General features: G+C 31.9%; 1 protein-coding gene and 1 non-coding gene across 3 annotated transcripts in view; both read left to right on the forward strand.

Annotated features, from left to right (window-relative positions):
• Nucleotides 1-780: 780 nt before the first annotated feature.
• Nucleotides 781-898, forward strand: Trnal-caa. Its single transcript has 2 exons — nt 781-818; nt 854-898. It is a non-coding gene; the product is annotated as a tRNA-Leu (tRNA).
• Nucleotides 899-7,438: 6,540 nt separating this feature from the next.
• LOC109540368 (class E basic helix-loop-helix protein 23) overlaps nt 7,439-11,787 on the forward strand; it is a 7,247-nt gene continuing 2,898 nt past the window's right edge. The window contains exons 1-3 of one of the 2 annotated variants that reach the window (XM_048664760.1): nt 7,440-7,946; nt 8,024-8,118; nt 9,817-10,058. In XM_048664760.1, the coding sequence (XP_048520717.1) occupies nt 8,050-8,118; nt 9,817-10,058 (311 nt within the window). In that variant the 5' untranslated portion in view covers nt 7,440-7,946; nt 8,024-8,049. Of the gene's footprint in view, nt 8,119-9,816; nt 10,059-11,787 lie in introns of both variants that reach the window. The other variant, XM_048664759.1, reaches the window with a different exon arrangement.

Genomic DNA, 11,787 nt, shown 5'->3' on the forward strand with positions numbered 1-11,787 from the left:
CATCAGTGTATATTCTTCGACGGGGTGATTAAAAAGTTAGGTACCTACATGATTTTTTTATCAGAACTTTAAACCGAGCTTAATTGGGGATTCTGAGACAAATAAAAATGCAAAATATTAAGTTTATGATTCAATATCAACGATGTTTTCAACTTTTTTTCAAAATATTTCCATTTCCCGTTCCATAACTATACATATGTATATCCTTTTTTTTTCGTAATTTTAATAGTTATCTGATTTAATGATTTTTATGCAGCATACATAAGTTGTTGCTTGTCCGTGCAAAATGCAACTATTTGAATTCTTAAAACGTACATAACAGTTTCATCCGTCAACAATTTAAACATTTTTTGGAGGAAGTATTAGAACATTATGGCGAAGGAAACATTTTTCGCCACTTGATTAGTAAGTTTTCCATGCCCTCTATTAGTTCTCATTCAATGGTGCTTTTGGCGTGAATTTCCCGGTGCATTCATTGAATGGCACAGATAGTATAGGAACAAGCTTGACCAGAAATGTRTTTATTTAACTWTTTTCGAAATGTCTCAAACATAATTATGTATACTTACACATACGTACACAGGTACAAAAAATATAAAGATATATATTTTTTTAAATCAGGCTAAGTGTCAAGAAGCATGCTTATTTGATYATCACACTTTTTATTATCTACGTTTATCATCTGATTATAATTTTTCTTTTTTGTTTGTTCTCAATCTTACATAATYTTTTCTCATATACATGAAGCACTATTGCATGAATCAGCAATATGAGAAACATGTCAGGATGGCCGAGCGGTCTAAGGCGCCAGACTCAAGGTTTCCTTGCCCGTGCTTTGCGGGTCACATGAGCGTTCTGGTCCTCTTTGAGGGCGTGGGTTCGAATCCCACTTCTGACAAACTTTTTTGTTGCAGATGAGTTTTGCCAAAAATTACCTAAAATATTTAAATTAAGACGGGGCACCTTAATATAAATAATTATGAATCTAATTACATTCAAATCGTTATTTCCATATTTTAGTTTGGCTTGCTAACGACACTCACAAACCAAACTTTTAAAAGTTCAGATTGGTAGATGATCAAAAAATGATCGAGTTTAATAAATCAAATCATTAATTCAACTGCTATTCATGGGATATTTTTATTCTCCACATTATAAAATCAATGTGATTATTCATGTGTAAGAAAAGATCTGTTGAAGTGATATCTGATCATTTTCTGGATAATATTCGACATAAATGATACCTACAATTTTCTGTCCTAAACTAGAGCAAACAACGCGTAAAAAATATTCCAGTTACTCAGACATATAAACTTGAAATTATTACAAGAGATAGTGAAGACAAATTAGAGTTGATTGAAATTGGTAGAAAAACTTAAATTAAGTCTGCAGATACAACAAAGTGTATTCACTAAAGCTGTAGAAGACAGCTGCTGTTAAAAATAGATGTATATTAGCCAAAGACATTAATAAATTGCATTTCATCGCAAACCGATGAAATTTGCTAAAGCGGAATTTGTGAATGTATATTTAATTAACGCGGTGGCAAGGCACAAATAAAACATTTTGAAAGTGTAATTTAAAGGCAATGTACTGTATCGCACTGTTGTCATAAACAATGTGAAATACACATAAGAAAAAAATATGTTGAACAGGAGATTTTGATTAATTTAATCACTTTAATTTTGTCTATTTGAAATATTTTAAAACTTCCTTGAAATTTAAAACGCTTATGTATATACTGTGAGTCCCATAAATAATTTCTAAATACAATTAAAGTTCAACGGGGTGTTTCATCGTACGTTGAAATTCCCCCAGAAGTCACTTTTGTAAATGAAATACCCAATGTATTTTGAGACAGTTCGATAGGATCTATTCTGCTGCTTTTAGAAATATACGGGGTGTCAATTTGAAAATATCCCACTCATAATACCTTTCTTGCAGTTGGAAATATGAAAAATCGGAAAGACCCGTCAACTTTATTTGTATGGAGAACACTTTAAATTAATATTTTTAGCCTCCTTGTTTCAACCCCCTAGACGGGTAGATGTCACCCTTAGAATCTTAAATGGGAACGGGATCAAGTGGCACATCGTTTGAAAGGGCGTTCAATTCTCTTTACATATATGTATATATATATAACTAATCTTTATTTCCTACAGAAAAAGGCTATCGACCCAATCGGTTTTTCTGCCCTCTCTTTACATTAGTTAGTTACTACTTTGTTGTTTTTTGTTCAGAGGTTTCCGAATAATTACTTTTCAGAGTTGTAGAAACAATTAAGCTTTCGTGCATTCAGTTATTGGTTCTCAGGTTAGTGTTTACACAAAAACAATTGTATTGGGTCTCTTTGTAAAACAGATGATTAGAAGAGTAGGTACACTGTTAAAATCTTTGAATAACAGGAAGATAATCTAGTTTAAACATTGATTTCTCATTTTTGATTTTGATCTTATTTCTAATTTATTGATTATTTTAAACGACAAAAATTACTTTTTATTTGCGGAAAAAAAATTTCTACAACAAAACTTATCTCATCATCTACTTACGTATATCATATAAGTTGTTCAAGTGTTGCAAATTTTTCTGTTAACAATAATAAGGTAAGTTTTTTAACTCTTTGCTAACATTTGGAAAAATTTCACCAGGAATTCACCGGAATTCTGCTGCGATTCGCGCTTTAAAATCATAAATATTAGCAGCTTGTGTTCTATAAACAATGGACTTAAGATGTCCCCAAGGAAAAAAGTTTAAGGGTGTTCAATCCGGTGATCTTGCAGGCCATTCAATTGGTCCCCTTCTGCCAATCGATCTATCCGTACATACTATTCTACATTTTCTATGATCAATTTCAATTTTATCAAAACCGTTTTGGTGATATATATGATTCATATTAATTGATAACTGCACCTATTATTCTAAGGTGTAAATCATCAACATTTGTATCTGGACTTACAACATACAACCGTACAACCTTACACAATATTCTAAACTAACAATAACTTCAGAGAAAAGAATCAAGCGGCGTTAAGTAGGGGCTGTTAAGGGGCCATGAGATAATACCAGAGAATACCAGATCGTCCAATCCAGATTTCCAACTATTTCATTCAAAAAAGCGCTACCGGGCAGACGTTCTGGGGTCATATGAGACTTTTAATTGTCCATATTCATTAACAAATAATGTTCTCTTCTTTCTTCCAATAGTTTGCCATTTGCAATATCGTTTTTCTACATTCGTAATTTTGTTTCGAGATGGAACACGTCACTGCGGATACAGCGCATTATATTCTTTACTTGCGTCTGATGCATATTCTTTGTTTTCACTCGAGTATTTTACATTGACGCTCAGGGAGATGATTTCATCACGACTTTGAATTGTTGCTATTAATAATTTATAAAACGCAATAGTATAAATAAAACTGATTGAACAAATCTAGGCAATATACAGGGTGATTCAAAATTCGCGAGTTCAGCAGAGAACAAGGGTGGCAGGGTACGAGAAAACTAATTAAATAATTTGTTTCCTACATTTTTAGAAGATATTAACAGTTGAAAATCTAATTCCAGGTTTGTTGTTTAGTATTATTTTGAAATGGTCTCACGTTTGATTGGTAGTCTGTTGGAATACTTATTACATTCTTTACTTCATTAAAAAAATTAGTTAAAATGAAATTTAAAAAAATATTTTAGTTAATAATTGATTTCCATGAAAATCTGTTAATCTCCTACTCATATTACTTTAAAAAATTAATTCTGTAAATCACTGCTGCAATGGGTAATTAAGTACGCAACAATCAAGCAACAATCAAAAGCACTCTAAAGATAAAGGCATACCGATGAGATAAACCTGTCTATAAAATATGCAATGCTCTTCTCATTTAATTACTATTGTGCAAGTTGCGGGATAATTGTAGTTAAATGAAATTTCGTGTGGCGGCAGCACTTTGAAGAAGTTAGCACCGATTCCGGTTGCTATAGCTACAGCTTCCTCTTTTGTTCTCTCGATAGGGCTAAATTTACCCAGGGGGTCGGTCGTTCACAATAGAGCAAAAATGGGATATCCGACAGTGGCGTTCGCCCATTTAACTCTTTAATTTCATGCTGAATCTCAGGTTTTCAACACACTCCGTTTGATTTCCGTTTCAAAATCAGGTTTATTTAACATATCTGCAAATCTAATCTAATCTACAATAAAATATTATTATCTATCTTATCTATCTGCGTTCTAAAACGGTACTTTTCGTTTTTTTTTTTCGAAAATTTTTGTCAAATGCAATAAATAAGGGTTTTAAACTTAATTGTCTTTTAAAAAGACCTCGTATTGGTTCCTTGACGTGCAGATCAAGAAGCCAATCTTGCGAAAAGAGATTGTGGTCCAGATTATTAAATTTAGCGCTAAAGTTATATTATTCTGGTAACTCCCAGCATACATTATGTTCCCTAATAATGATAGACATTTAAGAATGTGTTAATCATTCGAAAGAACCGAAAAAGTTAATTCTTGACACTTTTGTAGCTCAAAGCATAACTTCTATGGCAAACACAAATAATCTTTATTTTGAATTTGTAAAACTCGACTTTGAAGTGGTCTAGAAGTCTCTGGTCTCAATATATAAGTATATTCCCAATTTCACAAATAATGGCAAACGCTCAACCCTGATTGATTTGAAAAATTTATAAAATTGAAAATATGTGGATTATTCTGAAAAGTAAATGATAAGTAGGTTTAGCTGGAATTAAATACAAATACCATATATACAGGGGGGTTCAACAAAGAATTGAATTATTCTGAATAGGATGTTGGAATACAGAAAAAATTGTAAAAAAAATATAAAAATAGGAAAGTGACATGTTTGAAAACAGTTATTACGTGCAAGTAGCGCTTTTCTCATTAACATGACGCAAGTACTAGTTGCCTTATCCATAAATCACTAAAGGTAACATGAAATTAGAAAATAAATAAAAAATTGGGTTGAGATCATTTTACTGATGGAACTATAAATTGTCGCAGAATCTCACAAATCATCAGCTATCACAAAACCGCAAAACTCATCACAAACATGCGTACCTTCACTACCAAACCTCATTTAACAACATCAGTTTTGATTATGTTTTATTTAATTATTATTATTATTATGGAGATTATAAAACTATTGAGAAAAAGCACTTCTTCAAACTTTACTTGATAGGGACTTTCCTTTAAAAGTTCGAGATCAAGGAAATCTGCAAGATACTTTTTAATGGTTATTAATGTCTGGTTCTGGTGCTTGTTTTCATCAAACTCAACATCAATCTTATCGTTGCTCATATAACTTCTGTCTTCAGAAACCATCTACTTAGTTGCAACTTTCACGTTTTAGGCAAAGTTCATTTTCACTTTTTTGGTCACTTTACATTCAGTTTCCCAGCCTAATCAGTTTAAGTGTAGTAAACGCAACGTTCACAAAGGGTAATCTTAGCGAAAACACAAAAACTCTTATAAAACAGAGAAGGAAACCAAATTTCAAGCATACCACAAATGCAGACCAACTACGAATCCTAAATAGATACACCTCAAAGAGCGTCAGAAGAGATATAAGAAAGTTTAAATCTGAAAAAATAAAAAAAGTAATCGAAAACAACAAAAGTTCTTCGAAGAAAGTTCTGTTCCGGTACCAAGAACATCTGTAAACTGCAGAAGGGGCAAGCCGTACTACCTCAAATATGAATGAAATTCTAAAGTTAGTTAAGGATTTTTATACAGAGCTATACAAAGAAAAGAGACAAAATCCTCGTGAGAAATTGCCTCATGTACAAATGTACAAAACCATGGTTCAGATGATATTCCTGGTATTACCCTGGAGGAGATAAGAGCGTCGATGAACGAAATGAGGGACAACAAAGCTCCAGGCGAAGATGAAATTGTTATTGAGTCTTTTAAGGCAGGAAGAAACATATTGCTCAGGAAAAAGTGCATGTCTTCTGATGAGACTAACACCTTTCCAGTGGGATAATGCTACAATAATCATAATGCACAGACCGGGAGATATCGCGAAACTGTACAACTATAGACCGATAAACTTATTGTCACATGTCTACAAACTTTTTATATAGCTAAGCACCTGATACCTAAACTAAATTTATACCAGCCTCGTAAACAGGCGGGATTTAGAGCAGGCTATGGATCACACCTTCAACTTAGTAAGACTCTTCTATGCTGATAGAAAAATGCATTGAGTATAACAAGCGAGTTGTCTTGGTATTCACAGATTTCAAAAAGGCTTTCGACCTTGTAACTCAGCACAAAATGTTGCTGAAATACCTCCCTATTGAAAAACGTATACAAACTGATGTGAAAGATTACATGCAGACACAAATAAATTTCAAATCGAAAGAGGAGTTTGTCAGGGCGACCAATATATCCGAAACTGTTTACCACCGTATTGGAATATGCCTTTAAACGAGTAAACTGGGAAGACATCGGCATAAATATCGACGGAGAGCTGTTGAGGCACATGAGGTTCGCTGATGACATTTTCATAACTTCCGACTGAGTATTGACCAGACTCAGACTATGTTGGAGAGCCTTCATGAAGCGATCACAGAAATCGGTTTTAAGATCAATTTTAAAGACGGGTGCTACTGATGTCATAGAGAGAGTTGCAATCTTGAAGTGGAACTGGGCTGGCCATTTGGCACAAACAGCGGATGGAAGATGGTCAAAGCGGATCCTGGAGAGTGGAGACTACGGCACGAAGCCTATAGAAGCAAAGGCAGAGCACCAACTTGATGGACGGATGATATAAAAATAATCCGGGGAAACTGGATACAGCACGCACAAGACCGAAAGCATTGGCAGATACTAAGGGAGGCCTATGTCCAGTAGTGGACGCAACAGCTGTTTGATAATGATCAAACACAACGTGAATATTCTGTTTCGTATGTAGAATATTGGATCTATTTAGAGCCTCCAGGATGAAAGTAAATATTATGCATGTTTGATATTGTTATAAATTTCATGTTTTGAAAATCCTAACAAGGAATCTAAATTCCAATACACCGAAACGTGGAGATGTTTCTCAAAAAATTCTGTCTGGATACGTGGATGCCCTTGCGATTTTTCATTTAAAAAACCACAGAGTCCTTATTTCTTCAAACACAAACTTTGCCTAAGTTGATGTGTGACTACCTATTGGATGTATTTTTGAAATGTTGTAAGCGCTTAATTAAAAATTGATGCCAATTTTCAATCACCTTCCATATCCGTTAAAGTAATTTGGAGACTCAAACATGGACTTATGTGAATCTAATACTCAACTAATTTTTTCATCTCCTTAGCATGTAAGAAAGTTTGGAAAGTTGATTTGTTTAATGTAGAATTTACTTGCACTCTTTAATGAATAAATAACTACTTGCATCAGCCGTTAGAATTTTCATTGTCTGGCTACCAGTTGAAGAAAAATATCTAGAAATCCCCAAACGCGGATCAAATGCAAACAAAACTACCCTTTAATCTACGCCCTTGGTAAACGAACCCCTAATATTGTCGTCTCTGCGGACCACATCTGTCAATTTTTCGACTCTAGTTTGGTTTGGTGTTGTGCTGTAGTTTCTAGTAAATACTTAAAAGGTGCAATGATGTAAATGGTCCTGTTCAGCAGGAGGATTCTTACATGTTGTGAACTACGAAAAATTGTAATAATTGCAGTTGATCAATGAGTACTTACGTAAAGCAACCAGTGAGCTAAATTGCGGTAGTGAGTGGAAGGGGTGAATATATCTAGTCGTGATTAGTGAGTGACAAACTGGATTAAAGTTAAAATTTATGTGATAAAATTATATTTTATTAAAATTTTAATTTCTTTAAAAAAAGATTTGCGTGATGCTGACGAGTTGTTTGGATCGAGTTATCTAGTTGTGTTCATTGATAAATCAGGTTGCTGTTCGCCAGCTGGCTGCCATCCAAAGTGAGTGTGAAATTGCAAAATTTATTATAAATAAACAATGAAGTCATATGATTGTGATTCCTCCTCGGAAAGTGAAGATGCGTCACACGCCATCTCACGCGGTATGATTCAACCCCCACAGTGGCTTAGGGGAAACTCGATCGGGGCAAACTGGGGTTGGCAAGGGGTTGCTGTAAGTAGATATAAAATCTATAAGTCTCAGCCTTATTGATTTTTTGTAATTTTTGAAACCACCCCAAATGTTCTAGACACACGTGAATCAATTAATGGCGATATTTTTGTACTACTTAGATGCAACGGCTATAAATTAAGTTGTAGATATGTTCTATATTGTTGAGGCGGATTCATTTTTTTACAAACGTCTTCTTGGGTATTTCGCCTCAAATCCTCAAAACATTACCATATTGAGGCGAAATACCCAACAAGAAGTTTGTAAAAAAAATATAAATATCATGTTGGTGCTTAACTCATTTATTTAAAATTTTAAGAAAATAATGGAACACATGTTGACATCTTTAGTAAAGTAATTGGTTCCGTACATTGTGGTTATATTATATTATATGCACATCAGTTGACTTAATTTTTTTTAAGTAATTAACAGAGCTCGGGCGCTTGTCATCAAATAATACCATTTGAGTGTAATTTAATTTATACCAATCGCAATTTACAGTTTTCAGACGTTTGTTTATTTTTCTCAATATCTTGATGTAATTTCTTATGCTTTCGACATTAGATTTTGTAATTTTATGTTTGCAATATTCTTTTAATGCGACTTTTGCAATTTGCTAAATATGCACAGCACTCTACAGTTCGCAACTTCGAAAGAAAATTATTTGAAACCTGTTAAATTTCGTTTTCAATAATTCTTCGCAAGTGTCTATTTTAATTCCATTGAATAAAATAAAGATAATTACTTTCTATTGTAATTTAATGTGTCTTATAAAAAGAAAATAGTTATTTTTTCTGATAATAAACTTTCAAATCGCTAGAAAGTCAATATAAAATAAAGAACAGAAACATAAATGTATCCAAAAACCTGGAGATAGACATTAAAGAAATATTGATAAATTATCTTTAACAGAAAATTTTGATCGAAAAAAAAACAAGAATAGTTTAATACTACCTTAAAGCATTTTTATAGTATTAGATTTACTGTATTTTTTAATCGAAAAAGTTTGTTGACAAATTGAGATTTTAGAACTTGACCGGTTTCTCAATCAATTTTCTGCATGTAAAGGCAAAGCAACCCTGATAATAATTAAAAAATCGTTAATAATAAAGTATTCGAAAACAATTACTGAATATTAAGATGGTTATGGAATACACGAAAATATTCACAAAACCAGCAGTGATAACGTATTAGTTCAACTTTGTAAGTAATAAAATACGTTTAATAATATATCGAAGTAAGGAAACCTGGAATGCACAGTATTTTTCTAAAACATCACATTTTAACTAATAAAAACTCATATACCACAAAGTTTTGAATCATTTGCACTATTGATTCAATTGTAAAAAAAAATACTTTTCGAAAAAACTGTAATCTATATAAGGAGTAAATAAAATAAATATAATTTACATAAAATAATCTACTAATAAAATTAAGTACTAAAGGCACTTCTACAATAAAATTCGTTTTGGAATCGAAAACAACATAACAGTCATATGTTAAACGTGTCTCAAATTCTGTTTTAAACTATTATTAACTTAAAATAATAAATGCGTTTTTTTTTTACTTTAAATCGACACGAACCTGCGTTTATTTGTTTTGTTTCTATCTACATTAACTGTTTTATGTTCTAATTTTTGCTGTTGCTTCCGGTTTTGTGCAGAGTAGATACATGATTTTTGATCAACTTTTCTTTTTTAGGGCAGTTCTACCGGACCAAGTTCTTCGGCAGCAGCAATGGACCATCCACAAAGTTATTCTTCGTTTCCAGCTGCAAATTCTCAGGACGAATCTCAAGTTCCAGGTCGACGGACACCGTTAGGGACGGTGAGTTTAGGAGGATTTTACTTTCAAGGATGTCAACAGAACGTGACCACGCCTCACGGTCCACCTTCGGACGAAAATAATCCCGATCCTGGTTGTTCAATTCAACATAGCAGCAGGTATGAATCATTTTTATGTATATCTTAATTTGAGTCATAAATAAATTTGAAAAATATTTTAACAGAGCTTTTCAAATTTATTTAAAATGTATAAAAGGACAAGATAAAATAAAATTAGAAAGAACGAACATTTTTAATAAAGAATTGTATCTTAGGAATCATTTCATAGTTTCAACTTTTCGACTGCAGTTTTTAAATAAAAAAGAAAGTATTGTATATGCTAAAGTGAGCCCCACGATCCATTTTGTTACTTTGAATGCTGAAGGCTGAAAATTTATGAAAGAAAATTATGATTTCCTATTGATTAATGAGATTAATAGTAGCGATTTAAGAGTAAAAAATCAGTGTTTTTAAAACTTAATTCAGACTGAAAGAACCCTATGTATTTGATTATTAAGCGATTTGTTTGTATTTAGATGGATTTAGAAAATTTTATTTAAAAAAGAACTAAATGTTTTTTGAAAACCAAGAATTATGCTTAAAAGACCCAAATAACAGCATTGAATTTTCTATTATCTTATGTCATCAAGCTCAATGCTGAATACATGTTTTTAGTTAAGACTAAATTGCATACAATAACATTTTCCTTAACATAAACATTTCAAATAGAATCCCGAAAATCCGAGTGAACGAGCTTGGAATCAATAAAATGTTCTTTATTCTTCAATTTTAATTTAATAAATGATTTTTCTAAGAAGCTGATTATAATAACTTGCCATACTGTATTCAAATACGGCTAATATTTATTATTCGATACCTTTACCTGCAATATAAGTTGTAATATTACAGGTTTCTATCCACTTTTTTGCGTCTTTGAACTTTTGAGTCATTTCCGACCCGACATTTGCAACAGGATATAAAGTAAAGGAAAAATATTTTGTTATTTCATACAAATTTGTAGGCGTAATTTATAGGTTTTAATTGTTTTAGTTAAAGAAAAATTGGTGGTTCTGAAATATACCGACATAACTGAATATATGCTAATTATTATAAACGCGATTTATTTTAGAATACAGTAAAAATTTATAATTTTTGAGTAGATATAAAGAAATCTACTTTTGATAAACAATGGATCAGAAAGAAACTAGTCCACTTAAAATAATTGTTTAATAATCATCATCAATAATCAGTTTTTGCTGGTAAAATTATAGCTTTGTACGTTTATTCCTTTTTGTAGTCGCAATAATTCAAAAACCACCTAAGATTTTGATATAGTTCTACAATTCTGAGCAGTTGTTCATTTAGAAAAAATATCTGTTTGATAACCCTAAAGTAGAATAGATTGTTCGAATTTGGACCACGCTGTATATTTGTACCAAATAAAAATTATGCTGGTCGTTTTTTGCAGTAGCGAACCTATGCGGAATAATTGTAAAAACGTCTTGTACTTCAAAAACTAGTATACAATAAAATATATAAATAAATTATGTAAAAATTGTTAAAAATTTACATTAAACTCATTAATTAAGAATTTAATAATTACCAGAAAAAAAATATAACGAATCTGTGATTTTCGAAAACAAAAAAAAATTATGTGGTTGCAAAAGTAATTTCTTCCCTATGATTGACGAGCGCTTTAAAAAAACTGTAGCAACCTCAGCATCTGCAATAAAAAAATTATTAGATCTAAACAATTATGGATAAAACAATATTCTACAGAATATCATATACGTTTTTTCTATTTTTGCCTGTTTAGTTTCGAAGTTGTAGAGAAATTAAACTTAAAATT

Source organism: Dendroctonus ponderosae, unplaced genomic scaffold (genome assembly GCF_020466585.1).
Source record: "Dendroctonus ponderosae isolate FM_Combo_2020 unplaced genomic scaffold, Dpon_F_20191213v2 Dpon_F_20191213_3, whole genome shotgun sequence".
Lineage (NCBI taxonomy): Eukaryota > Metazoa > Arthropoda > Insecta > Coleoptera > Curculionidae > Dendroctonus > Dendroctonus ponderosae.